The following is a 13865-nucleotide window of genomic DNA, read 5'->3' on the forward strand; positions in this document are numbered from 1 at the left end:
TTATTTGGTGAATGACTTTTAAGCTAAAACCAAAAAATTATTCACAATACTTTTTCATTAATTTTTGACTTTTGGTTTGACTTTAACTAATAAACAACCAATAATTAGTAAATAATTTTTAGCAAACACCTCCTTAACAACTAACTGATGATTCAAAATTTTCAACGAATAAAACCAATAAATATTTAATCGGCAACCCCAATCATTGTAAAATATACAAATGAAGAAACAATTTGAGACACGTGTCACACTGTTATTAAAAATTTTTTCGTCTTTTTTCAATTATTGACAGGAAAACTTTTGATATTTGATTTGATATTTAAGAAAACAATTTACTCATTAAAACATATAATATTGGTTGATTGACTATAACTATATGCTATGATCTATTGAAATATTCTATTTAATTATACAAACCAATAAGAATATACATGTAAAATTTGTATTTTAACTTGGATGATAAATCCTTATCACTAATGAATACGCAAATTGATTTGGTTATTTTTTCAATTAAGCTCTCCCTCCTATCTATCATGGTTGAAGACTTTTAAAGTTTATTTGTCTTAATTATCAATAATTACTATGACTATATGTTGTAATATTGTTGTATAATATTTATTCACTTTGATAATGATAAATATCATACAATGTACAGAGATTTAATAATTAAGTTTTGTTGTAAATGAACTAATGTTACATGTAATTCTATATTTTAACTTTGATAATAAATCATCATTATATATGAATAAGCTAATTAATTTAGTTATTTTTTCAACTAAATTCTCCCTCCTATCTGTCAAAGTTGAAGAGTACTTTTTTAAATTTAATTTGTTTTAATTAATTATCATTAATAACTATGAGTATATGATTTAATATTGTTGTATAATAAATTTATTATTCACTTTGATAATGATAATATCATAACAAATACAAAGATTTAATAGTAAAGTGTATATTGTAAATAAATTAATTTTATAAAATAATATTATTATTCGTATTAGTAAATATTTATAACATCCCTGTTTTAGACAGAAATTTATATAGTTAACAATTAGTATTTGCCAACCAAGGTTCTATGTTGTGAGTTGGATTACAAATTTCACATAATAATATCCATATATACTCTACTTAGAAATGCGGAAACTACTTACTAAATTATATTGCAGTAGATTGTTTTTAAGCCCGGGTTGGCGCAATCTTCATGATTCACACTCCAAGGCAAATTTTGGAGATGTAATTTGTAATTGTTATCTTATCCAAACCCACCAGTATTTACTACTCAATTCCACTACTCAATTATTGTTTGACCTTCTTCCACTTCATTTACTATTTTTTACTACATAATTGGCTAAAACATGATGTCAAAACTCGGTTGAGTTGACTCAAAACGGCCGAGTTGACATGGTTTTTCAACACACCGTTTCGAGAATTTGCGATTTGTAACGGTGGGTGAAAAAGGCGCATCAAAATGGTTATCGGCCGTTATGACCGTTCCAAATCGGATCTAAACCCTTTTTACAGGCGAATTTGATTGTTCCACGTCAATTGACAAGGTAAGTTACAAAATTAAAATGAAAAACCGGAAGAAAAACTTATATAACAATTTAAAAGATGAAATATTGAAATAAACTATAAGATTCGTACATGGAAGCTGGATTTAAATGAGAATTAGAAAAAATGGAAAACTTTTACGGCCCGTTTGGTTGATGGTAATGAAGTAATGGGAATGAAATGTTGTAATGGCAATAGTAATGAAGGAATGGATATGAGAATTGGTAATGAATATTCTTTTGTTTGGTGTGCATGACTAAAGAATGGTAATGGAAGATAATATTTCATTGATTGCATTTGGTTGTTAGTAATAAAAATGGTAATGACTCTTAGTTTCATTATTGTATATTTGTATCTAAAAGCATTATTGTATCTAAATTATTCTATCTAATGATTCTTTTTTAATAATAATATTTTTTTGGATAATTACATACATTACCTTTTTTTTCTTCATTATTTTTTTTCTTCAGCTCGAAACAATATTACCTTATTTTATTACCACAGTAATACTTCATTACCATTACCGCCTAATACCATGTTGTTTGATGGTAATGAAAATGGCCCTTTTTGGTAATTTCATCACCTTATTTTATTACCATCCATTACCATCAAAGGCATCCAAACAACCAAAATTTTCATTACTTAATTTTATTACCATTACCGCCCTCTAATACCATGTACCAAACGGGCCGTTAGTGAATGAAAAAAGTATGACAAAGAAAGAGAGCTTTGAAAAAAATTGAAAGAATAACCATGCACCGTAAGTTTTGAATTAAAGTAGTTGTACTTTATTTTTTATTAATTAATTACTAATATGGTGTGTCGAGTACCTACTACTTGTAAGGGTGGGTGTAGGATATTTCCACTACTTACATGTCAGATACCTTTACTTAATTTAATTACTTCGTTTCATAATACCCGCTATATTTTTTATTTTTGGCAATTTCATATTACTTACTACATTTCCGTTTTTAGTAATAAAACAATCATTTAAAGTTCTACCTACCCCTATTTTTATCCTACTCTATACTCTATACTCTATAATAAAATACTATACTATACTCTATAAAGTAACCTAACAACCTATTTTTCCTTTTTCTTTTTCGATTAACAATAATAAAATACTATACTTTATAAAGTAAACAATCAGCTACAGTGTAGGTCAATCTCTTTTCTTAATTCTCGTGCCCATGCAAATATAACAACTAAAACGGAACGAAGGAAGTATATTAATATTTTTCAAAAGTAAAAGTAAATTTCACCTTTATACATATAGTAGTTCACCGTTCAATTTTAACGTTATTTAATTTGTATATACTATTTTTAATACTTATAGTTTCAATAACTTTTTAATATTAAATCATATATATATATATATATATATATATATATATATATATATATATATATATATATATATATATATATATATATATATATATATATAACATTTATCCTATATGAATATAACTATTGCGACCCGTTCCGCGATAACCAAGTTTTTTCCGTCCCCGTTACACGCTATCGCGATCGTGATTGCGATCGTGACCGCATTTTTTCACCATGGGCTAAAAGAAGAGCATATATTAACAACAACGAGAATCGAACCTTTGGATTTATTTGTCTCAGTTTGAAAAGTTTTAGTATTGAACCTCTTTCTATTAATTATTAAAAAGTCATTATTAACAACAAGAATCGAACCTCAAAATCTACCTCGAGTTTGAAAGGGTCGAAACTACACATTAATTATGAGCACTGAGTATTAATATATGATATTAACTATTAAAATGCCATTTTTCTGATTTTTTGAATATATAGTTATTTAATGATGGGTAAAGTTATTCTTCATTTTTTTGGAAAAATAAGATTATGTCTTATCAAAAGTATTAGAATCATTAAGTAATAAGTTGTATTATTTAAGTCCTTTACTTTATTATAAGATTATATCGACTAAATGATATGGAGAAATTATAAAATTTATAATGAGAGTATAGTGACCATTTATAGTAACCGTTTTTGATATATAGATCTTACCAAATATTTAAAATCATCTAACATTTTTATTAATTTTCTTTATTACTTATCCTTACTATTATTATTATTATTGATCTTATCAATTAACAAGAACAACAAGTCAACAACAACAATAATAATAATAATAATAATAATAATAATAATAATAATAATAATACTCATTATTATTATTATTATTGTTATTATTATTATTATTAGAATAATCATAATTACTACTTTATCTAATTTAAAGCAAATGTCTCATTTGAAATTTTTAAAAGCAAAAAGTAGACCACTATAAAAAGTATCTACGTTTATAAATTATGAAAAACATCAAAAAAAAGTTTATATGTATAATTTAAAAAACGAAGCACAACAAAAAAAGTGTCTACATATATCAAAATTCCTTACTAAAAACAAAATTGAGACAATTAGGATAAGCTGAATTAGGATAAGATGAAAGTTTGATTTTTAGTTTGGATTCGATACAAATTCAAATCAAACTGAATAAAATTTGGTTTTGATATTTTCAATCCAAATTGAACCAAATTGAATTTTAAAATACCAATCCAAATTGACCCGAATAGACCGAATTGCACCAATTTGTATATTTTGCACCGAAAATCAAATTTGCAGATATTGTTTCAAAATTATTCTTTCTAAAGCTACTAAATAGATACTAACAATTTTAGAGTTCTTAATTTGAATAAGTAAAAAACTTTGAACAAAAATCTAAAAATAAAGGCAAAAATTCAAACAAATCAAATGGTAGATATAACATGCCTTTAACATTTCGGTTTTTTCGGTTTTGTTGGGCCCTAGACCGAGTCCAAACCGAACACCAAATTATAATTAAAAGTCAGTCCAAACCAAACCAAAATTTAAAATATAGTCAAACTAAATTACTTATTCGATTTGGTTTGGTTCGGTGTTCGGTTTTTCACCAAATTACTTACACTCCTGATTCAGATCAAAATAAATCAAATCGAGATCAAACGAAAATTAATAAATTCAAAAAAAAATTAACATTAAAATCTAATCTTTCACTGATTCGCAAATTCGCAGTGAAAAATCCCAATTTTGAATTATCTTTAATAAACCAATATTTGCCCTTAGTTTGCTATCAAAAAACTAATAGAATATATTGATACCAAACTAAAGGCAAAATATTGAATTATTAGAAAACAAAAGAGTATGCTAACAACAAAACAAGGACATCGATTAGATTATTAAAATAAATTCAAATATAAAATTATTAACAACAAATAAGTGAAATATTAGATTATTAATATATAATTAAAATCGTATTTGGATAGATAGGAGAAAAGAACATCAGCTAGTCTCTTTTAGAGACGGATCTCAAGCCCAGCCTATTATAGAATAATGCCTATTTATCGTATTTTTAATGTTTACATATATTATCCTTAATGCTTATTTACCGTATTCTTAATGACTACTTTTAATATTTTAAATGTCTATTTATATCATTCTTAATGTCTATTTATAAAATTTTTAAAAATATGACCCTTTGGACTTGTCAAAACTAGAATGTTCAATTCAACAAATTACATCGTTTTTATGCACTGAAAAGTCTATAGTAGAGATCGTAGTGCGTAGCGATTCAACCAGGGCCAATTTTAGGCACAAATTGCAGATTTGCGAAGAAAACAACACAACTGAAGAAGATGCGAGGAACCGGATCCAAGCGTCATCAACCATCTTTAACCACCGCCATATTCAACTTCTTTCGTGCGGCTGAATTTGAGATTCTTTTCTTCCTCTTCTTCTTCATCGCCTTCTTGCTTTTCAAAGATCTCGTAAGTTCATCTTCTTTGTTCGATTATAGTTTTTCTATTTTCAATTGAAATTGAATTGCTTGTTCGGTTATATGAATTGATCATTTTTCCAAGCTGAACAAAAAATCCGGCTGTTTTTTTGGAATTGGTATCAAATTGGGGAAAAGCTTGTCCAGTATTCCATGATCGTGTAGGTGATGCTTTGTTTTATTTTGAGAATCGTAAATTAAACTTATTTGTTGTTTATTGCATGGTTCTAAGGTGATGATTTTATGAAAATCATCAATTGATAATTTATCCATTGTATCACAAATTATTGTGAGAGACTCTAATTGGGTCGGGTTATAAAGAAAAATATGAGTAAATTACTCTGTGAGCATTGAAGATTTTGTAAATATTGTAAGGAGCCATCAAGAACTTAATGATACAAATAGGTATTAAGGATGATATAAGTAGACATTAAGTTATAGTAAAGCAAGTACTAAGTAGGCATTGGACTGGGCCTTATTGACGTTTCTCAGGAGGCTGTGTATTATATTTACAGTTACACGCTTAAACAAGATCAGATGAGCTTAATTTGGGTTGAAATTGTCGGGCCGGTGTGGAACTTCTATCATATAACATCGCAAAACGTTAAAACATTTATTGAATTTGAGTCATTCCTATCAACTGAATTGATGTATGTTTGGAAATTCTATAGTAATTTACTACTACAATATTTTTTTCTTTTGAAAGATACTACTACTATATTAGATAGGGACGAGTGTCCTTTATTTCGACTTGCCAAAGATTTAAAGTTTTTTGCTCTTTAAATCATGTGCACATGATGTTTGCTAGCCGGAGTCAATCGGAAACAAATTCTTTGTTTGTGTTATCAGTTTATCAGTAGCAAGGGTGAGGTTGCTTTTATTCGACCCTCCAAACTGTATTCTAGGTGGGAGCCACTTATTGTTGTTATTAGATAGGGATGTTTCTTCTTCATGTTTGGCTATGATTTACTTATTTTATATAACTACAATTTCATGATAAGAGTCAGTGTTATGGTTCATTTTCTTGTTAACTTTTTTACTTGGAACATATTGGTTCCTAAATTATTTTCGTACTATTACCCTAATGCCATTAATGGGTCCCAACTAGAATTTTGAATGTATACAATCTTATGCTTGTTACTTGTTAGTGATGGCAAATAGGTTGTTTCCGATTGATCCTTAGTAGCGAATATTATCTTTGTGCAACTTCACATAAGTAAAGAGTGCATATGATTAATGAGCCATTTTAATATAATCCCTTTTAATTCAAAACCAAAGAAGTATAAATCTTGGCTCCATCAAGAATAGATGGTGTTTCCTAAATTATCTGCCAATCAAAAATACTACTATAATGTTTGAGAATTGAGAATGAGTTGCAAAAGTTACTAGACTTAATTTCACTATCTTGTTAGCGGTGTAGGCATTCTTTTAAAATTATGTTTGAGTGCCTTTCAGTAAATAAATAGACTTGCATTCTCGTTAACCCTTAAACGGATAAAATAAATCACATTCATGGAACTTTTTAACATGGGCAAACAATAGCTTAGAATGAACATGAGTGGCGTTTGGATGATCTTGCCTCCATTATTTGTAACAATCCGACTTACCGTTGACTGAGTAAACTGGATTATCACGGGGTTCATTTTCCAAGAAACTGAAATACACACTTTTAAAACTTGAGCAAAGGGGTCACCAGCTCTTTAATGTAACTAACTCAGCTAAATCTCAAAACAAACGTCTAACTAAAACACAAGATAATCATACAATTCTCTATCAAGTCCAATATAACCAACACAACCAAATTTAATATACATTTATCCAAAATCCTAATACAAAACTACAAAATTCCCACATGCTCAGCTCAATATGACATCCTTGGCACTCTAATCAATACCATTAACCCATCGCACCTGGCCGGTTCCGGTCTGTAATCAGACTAAAATTTGGAAACAATAGAGGGTCAGATTAAACTGAATGAGAAGTAACAATCCAAAACAACAACACAGTAATTTCTAAACAAAGATTTAAAAACTAGAATTATGTGCGCACAGGGAGTCTAGTTGAGAGGAACATCTATAGCTCTAAGGCTATGTCACTCTCGGGTGAGGCTAGTCGATATTTGAATGACAATTCACCTCAAAACAGGGAAATAGGAGACAATGTCCCACTACTCCGTTAATGACCAGCTCGTAAGCCCGATCCATTGACCAAATCAATATCAATATAATCATTCGTAACATATTTATCTCAACAATATAAATTTCACAAACCTTAATAAAACATTTAAAAAAAAAACTGTAGTCTGGCCAAACCCTTTTTAAGGGATTGCTGCTACTCACCTCAAAAGATGCTACAAGGGGTCGAAATCAGATTGCAGCTACCAACTAGAAGGGTTCTTCTATGATGTTGCCTCTTGAAGCATAACAAACACAACATCACGAAAGAGCGTTCGATGGTAAACTACTACCCTATAACTCATTACATCTCCTCCTATGTCTATAGATCAAACCAAAAGTCTGCTCCAGCAAAACTATTAATGAATGATGCACGTTCTAACTCAAACCTCTAATATGTCATCAAAATATTATAATCGTGATCTAAGCTAGTTTATACTCTTTTAAAGACTACTCATCCCCATAATTCTCTTTGTATTACCAATTAAACACAATATGTATACTTAAACCCAAAATCAAGAATATCCGAAAGAATCTACTAATCTCTATCATGAATATCAAACCATCTAATCAACATATACAAGTATTCTATCCCACAATCATTGGTTTTCCAAGGTACCTCTTAATTCATACAAGACCTTTAAATCATCCATAATCCTACAAATAATAACCACTTTTCACCAATTTCTTAATTTCTAAGTTCATACTTTTCATGCTAATCATCAAGATCCACCAACTCAATTCAACATCCATTATTTCTCTATATAAGGTCATCAAACATAAAAGTAACCATTCAAACATAAAAGTAACCATTCAAACCACAAGCATCCAATATTCCAATAAAACTATTTGCTAAAAAAACAAAACTTAATTTGGCCAAAGATAACTAAAAGCAGCATAATGCAAATCTTGGCTTAATACTTGCTCTGATCTCCGAATATCAATTCAAGATTGCTATTTGCTTTAAAAGTGTGCATGGTTGAAAATTTATGATAGATGTCTGGTGAACTCAGTGAGTAAGAAAGGGCTGTATTGTAGTTTTTTTTTTTTTTTTTTTTTTCTTTGACCAAAACTGTTTGTTTCTTATGGTATGAACTGAAGTATAAACTTAATTTGGGCACAACCCAAAGCTTGCTAGTGTTCATCAGCAAGAAGGGAGCTGGCCATGGTCAGGCCTAACTTATGTACCTTTTTTGTGGTAACTTCAACCCAATACATTGCTCTGCTACCCATGTTTGTTTGTTTTTTGTTGTAGCCCAGAAACTTATCTGCTTCTCGTCTCGTGTCTCTACTTCCTCTCACTTATTCCTTAATCTCTCCTTCTATCTTTCGCTCTTCCCTCCTTTCCTTCCTGTTCAAACTTCAATGTCATCCTCTTTCCATGTTTCCTATATTCAAATTAGCTATTAGTACTAAAGGTTCACACACTTTAACTCAATTGTTGGTATTTGCTTTCTCTGTCCATTGATTTGCTAAATTTGCTGCACCATGGCATGAACTGATCGTGACATGTCAAATTCGACTCTTATTATCTGAACAGTCCATTTGTTTATGTGGAGATTCATGCAATGTATTATTTCCTGTAATCGTCTTTCATTATTCGTTTCTCTTCTGTTGCTCTGCGAATGTGGTTGCGTATAAGCTATAAGGAAACAAGGAATTAGTGGTGGGTGTCTGGCCACAAGGAGGGGATAACATTGGATTAGTGATGGTGGGCTGGTGGTGGTAGCGCAGGCTTGATGGTGATTGTTAGCCTAATAGAAAAAGGGGTGACAATTTGGCTCAGGATATAAACAAAGCTTTTTATATCAAACACTTGAAAACTTATTCCAGTAAGGTTTTCATTTGCAAAACCTTTGAGTTTACCAAATGAAATGTGCTTGCTTCCTCATGTCACCCACTCACCCCTCCTAGATTGGCTTGGCACGTGACTTGATGCTACTCAGGTTCTGTTCAAGATCGCTGGCTGCCATCTTGTACTGATATTATAAGGTTAATTGCTTGAATTTAAAATGCTAGAAAAGATAAATTTTTTTGAATAAACCAAGTCTGTGAAGTTATGGACATGTTAGAATAATTATCAATATTTTACTAGGAGTGTGTTTGGATGCGAAACAAGAGGAAGGGAAGGAAAGGAAACGGAAGGGAATGGTAAGGAAGATAGATGAATTTTCCTCTCAATTCTCTCCATTGCACCTTCCAATTTTTTTCCCTTCATTTCCCTCATTTCCAAATGAAATTCCATCCTTTAATCCTCTCTTCCTCATTTCCCTCCATTACCTTCAATGCAAAGAAAACATAAGTGTATGATGGGCATCATTTGGTGTATTCGATATCATTTATAAAACCATCTTAATGAGAAAAAAATAAGGTCATATTATTTTTTGAAGCTTTTTTGAATGAAAATCCATCTTTTAATCCTCAATTCCTCATTTCCCTCTATTATGTTCATGGCCCCTTTGGTTAATGGTACTAATTAGTGTTAATGAGAATGATTTGTAATGTAATTTTTCATGATATGTATCATGCTATTCGTATGATAATGAAAATTTGATTATAAAAAGGATTTTTTGTTCATAATTTTCCATTACCACCTAATACAACATGTTTAAATGGTAATACATTGGAATGAATTTTATAAAGAAAATGAGATTGTATAAGGAGAATAAGCTTGGCCATTAAATTTGTCAAGAGATACTCATGCAAACATTACACTAACTTTTCATTATCATTTCCACCATTTATTGCCGATTAGCAAATGGACCGTTGATGCAAACAAAACATTAGTGTATGATGGGTATCATTTGGAGTATTCGATATCGTTTATAAAACCATGTCATTGAGAAATAATTAAGGTCATAGGTTTATTGTTTTTTGAAGTAGTTGGTTAAAAAGTAAGGGAAGTACTTTCTATCCTAAAATATCCCATCTTTGCCTTCTGTGGTCAAATCTGTCATAAAAAGTATTAATCATGGATTAATTATATTCTACAAATTCACCAATTTTAATAATTTATTTTGATGGTATATGTCGCAGACATCAAGACCTGAATACAATCAGATTCTGGTGAAGAAGCCTGAACATGATTTCTGGCCTTTTTAGGAGATCATGAAGTTGTTTACATTTGTATGAATTTTTAATTTCACTGATTAGTTAATAGTTATCTGTCATTTTTACGATGATTACTTGCTGATTTGTTATAGATTTTTCTAAAAACTGTATCAAAATGTATTGGTGTTGCTTAGGTAGTCTTGGTCCTTGTTTGGATCGAAGAAAAAATAACAGAAAGAGAAGGGAAATGATTTAGAGGGATGAAAATCCTTTTGTTTTGATAGCAAAAAGGAGGGCCGGGGGTTTGGAGGTGAGAGATTTGGAGGAAAAATATTTATATCTTGTTAACATTAAAATTTTTTTAAAGATTTGAAAGGGAAATAAAATTTTCTTTTTTCTCCTCTCCATTCTTCCTGAACAAATAAGGGAGTTTTTGCCCTCCTTTTCTTCCTCACCTTTCCTTCTTCTTTCTTTCCTTTATTTTATTTTTTGATTTGCTATTCAAATATAGTATCAGTGTGGTCTCAATCGTCTCATAACACTCATGTCTCATAGTCATTCTAAGAGTTCTAATTATGTTATACAATCTGATAAAAAGACTGTAAAATTTCAGATGATATTAACATAAAAATTTGTCATATAGAATATAACGCGTTATGTAAATAAAAAGTATATTAAATTCAAATGGCACTTAAAGCAACTTAGGTAGGGTATAATTTTGACTTGCATACTTTTTATGGGGATGTGGTTGCATGCATAAACAAAATATCTTTTTGTGTGACCCAGAAGTCAAATGATCGGACTTGATTGTATCATTAAATGTCATTTGTGTGCTCAAATCAAAAATGATTTTACCTTTCACAACTTCATTTTGATAATTTGTTTAAACAAATACTCTTAGGTCTATGATTTTGCCAACTTGTTTTGGGTTGTTTTTATGGGAAATTGTATTGTTGTAAATGGAGAATTAAGGCTAAACAAACAAAATCCTAAATTGACAAAAATCAATGATAAAACACTTGTTTAATTGAAAAAATAATTACCACAAATCAGAATTTTAAATTTTAATGTAAGAAAATTTTAAAACAATGTAATCAATCCACACTAAATTTTATTGAAGTTTACACAAATGTGAGTTGCTTTTTTCTTAGGTGTAATTGTGTTTATTATTAAGGGAAATTCCATATGGTAGCATCGAACTTTTATGAAATGCGAGTGGTAGCATTTTTGTAAGATTTTTCTACATGGTAGCATTCAATTTATGCACTATCTAATTGTCTTCTTGGCAATTTTCGTCTGATTCATCATTTTGACGTTTATACTCTTATTAAGTGTTGGTTGTTGTCTTTATAATTTGCCCTAAACTATTATTATGCTCTCAAATGTTTAATTCACCATTTTGACGTTTAATTTATCAACGCTCTCAAATGTTTTATTCACCATTTTAACGTTTAATTCATCAACGCTTTTAAATGTTGTAACAATTTTGTTTTCATTCAAATTGTTGTCTTTATAATTTACCCTAGTTAAGTACATATGTACTAATACTTGAAATTGACCTTTTGGATTTTATAATCCTAATTAAGTACATATTAAGTGAACATTATGGCTTATTTAATAGTGCTTAAGGCACCTTTTGTCAGAAATGCCAACAATTTGAATGAAAACAAAATTGTTACAACATTTGAGAGCGTTAATAAATAAAACAGTGAATTAAACGTCAAAATGATGAATTAAACATTTGAGAACATAAAAATGATTTAAGGAAAATTATAAAGACAACAATCAACACTTAATAAGGGTAGAAAAGTCAAAGTGGTGAATCAAACGAAAATTGACAATAATTTAATGGAAAAAAATATGGCAATTAGATAAGATATAAACTTAATGCTACTATGTGGAAAAATTTTACAAAGGTGCTACTACTGGTATTTCATGAAAGTTTGATGCATTATTTGGAATTTCTGAATTGTTAATTAATAAAATCAATAGTTAAAAAACTCAATAAAGCTCTACAATTAAGGTTCTCCAATCGTTGGAGAAGACATTAAATGTCTCGGACTAGAAAATTAGGATTACAATTAAGAGTAAAATTCTTGGATACGAGAATTGACAATATTTATAGATGATACCCTTAATTACATGTACAATGAGCTTAAGTTCAAAACATTGCAAAACACAAGAGATCAAAACACTAAAGTCAAGTGGACCTTTAGATTGCCAACCATGAACTTATTAGTAGGCAATGTCTTGGTCACATATCCTTAGGATTATTTTTTGCCTTCATAATGAACCTAGTGTATTATAGTATTATAACCTCTGAATCTTTGATGATAAGCATTCAATTAATTGAAACTTTTACTTTAATTAACATAAAAGTTAAATTTAAAAAATTGACAAAACTAGTATAAACCTAGTGTAATATTGAGATTAGGAGAAGACAACATATGAAAGTGTCTTTTTGAATATATGATTCATGTATTATTGATTAAAGTAATTTTTGCACGTCAACTCTCACCAGTCTTTAACTCGTTATCTTATAAAAGGCTATAATAACATTAGGGGTGTTCAAAATCGAATACAGGGTTGACTCGAATCCCAAAATTCAGATATTTAAAAATGGGACCCGGTTCCTATCCGGTTTAAATTAGGTCGGAAACCGGATATCCGGTTTTGTTTATTTCCTAAAAATTGTGTTTTTTTTCTTATTTCTTTTAACATTTTTTTTATATAAAATTCAAATTCTAAGTTGTTTACATGAAAGATTTTCCTAATTTAGAATTTTAGTGGATATAAATTGTTTACATGATAGATTTACCTAATTTAGAATTTCATTTTTTTAAAAATTGGAGCTAAATTAGGCAAAATATTGTGTAATTTATTTTAGCAATTTCATACTAACTTAGAATTTGTTACATATAATTGAATGAAAAAGTGATGTATTTTTTAAAAATTCAATATTTAATTTTTTCTTAAAAAAATCATGTATTCGATAAATTTAATCAAGATAATATATACTTACATATTATATGAAGTAATATTTTTATATTTTCTATAATAATAAATCCGTGCATTGTACGGGTTTTAATACTAGTAATAAGATAAAACTAAGTAATACAATATCTTTACTAACTAGTTATTACTTATTACTTTGGTGATCCTAATTAAATTCTAATTATCAAGGATAATTTTAGTAAATTTACAATCTAATTGCCAATACCACATTAAGAATAAGTCAAATTCTTGAGCTA

At 29.2% G+C, this 13865-nt stretch overlaps 1 protein-coding gene across 1 annotated transcript; it reads left to right on the forward strand.

The window, feature by feature from the left end:
* The first annotated feature begins 5101 nt into the window (after window positions 1-5101).
* On the forward strand, window positions 5102-12094 carry LOC130817329 (uncharacterized). Its single transcript, XM_057682963.1, has 2 exons — window positions 5102-5381; window positions 10600-12094. The coding sequence occupies exons 1-2, from the start codon at window positions 5250-5252 to the stop codon at window positions 10663-10665; spliced, it is 198 nt and encodes a 65-aa protein (XP_057538946.1). The 5' UTR covers window positions 5102-5249; the 3' UTR covers window positions 10666-12094.
* Window positions 12095-13865: the final 1771 nt, after the last annotated feature.

The sequence above is a fragment of the Amaranthus tricolor genome, chromosome 7 (genome assembly GCF_026212465.1).
Source record: "Amaranthus tricolor cultivar Red isolate AtriRed21 chromosome 7, ASM2621246v1, whole genome shotgun sequence".
Classification (NCBI taxonomy): domain Eukaryota; kingdom Viridiplantae; phylum Streptophyta; class Magnoliopsida; order Caryophyllales; family Amaranthaceae; genus Amaranthus; species Amaranthus tricolor.

What these genes read in the sequence shown, in the direction of transcription:
- LOC130817329 (XM_057682963.1), top strand. Translation starts at nt 5,250, where the DNA reads ATGCGAGGAACCGGATCCAAGCGTCATCAACCATCTTTAACCACCGCC. An exon ending in TCTTGCTTTTCAAAGATCTC is followed by an intron (nt 5,382 to 10,599) that starts GTAAGTTCATCT and finishes TATATGTCGCAG; the next exon opens with ACATCAAGACCTGAATACAA.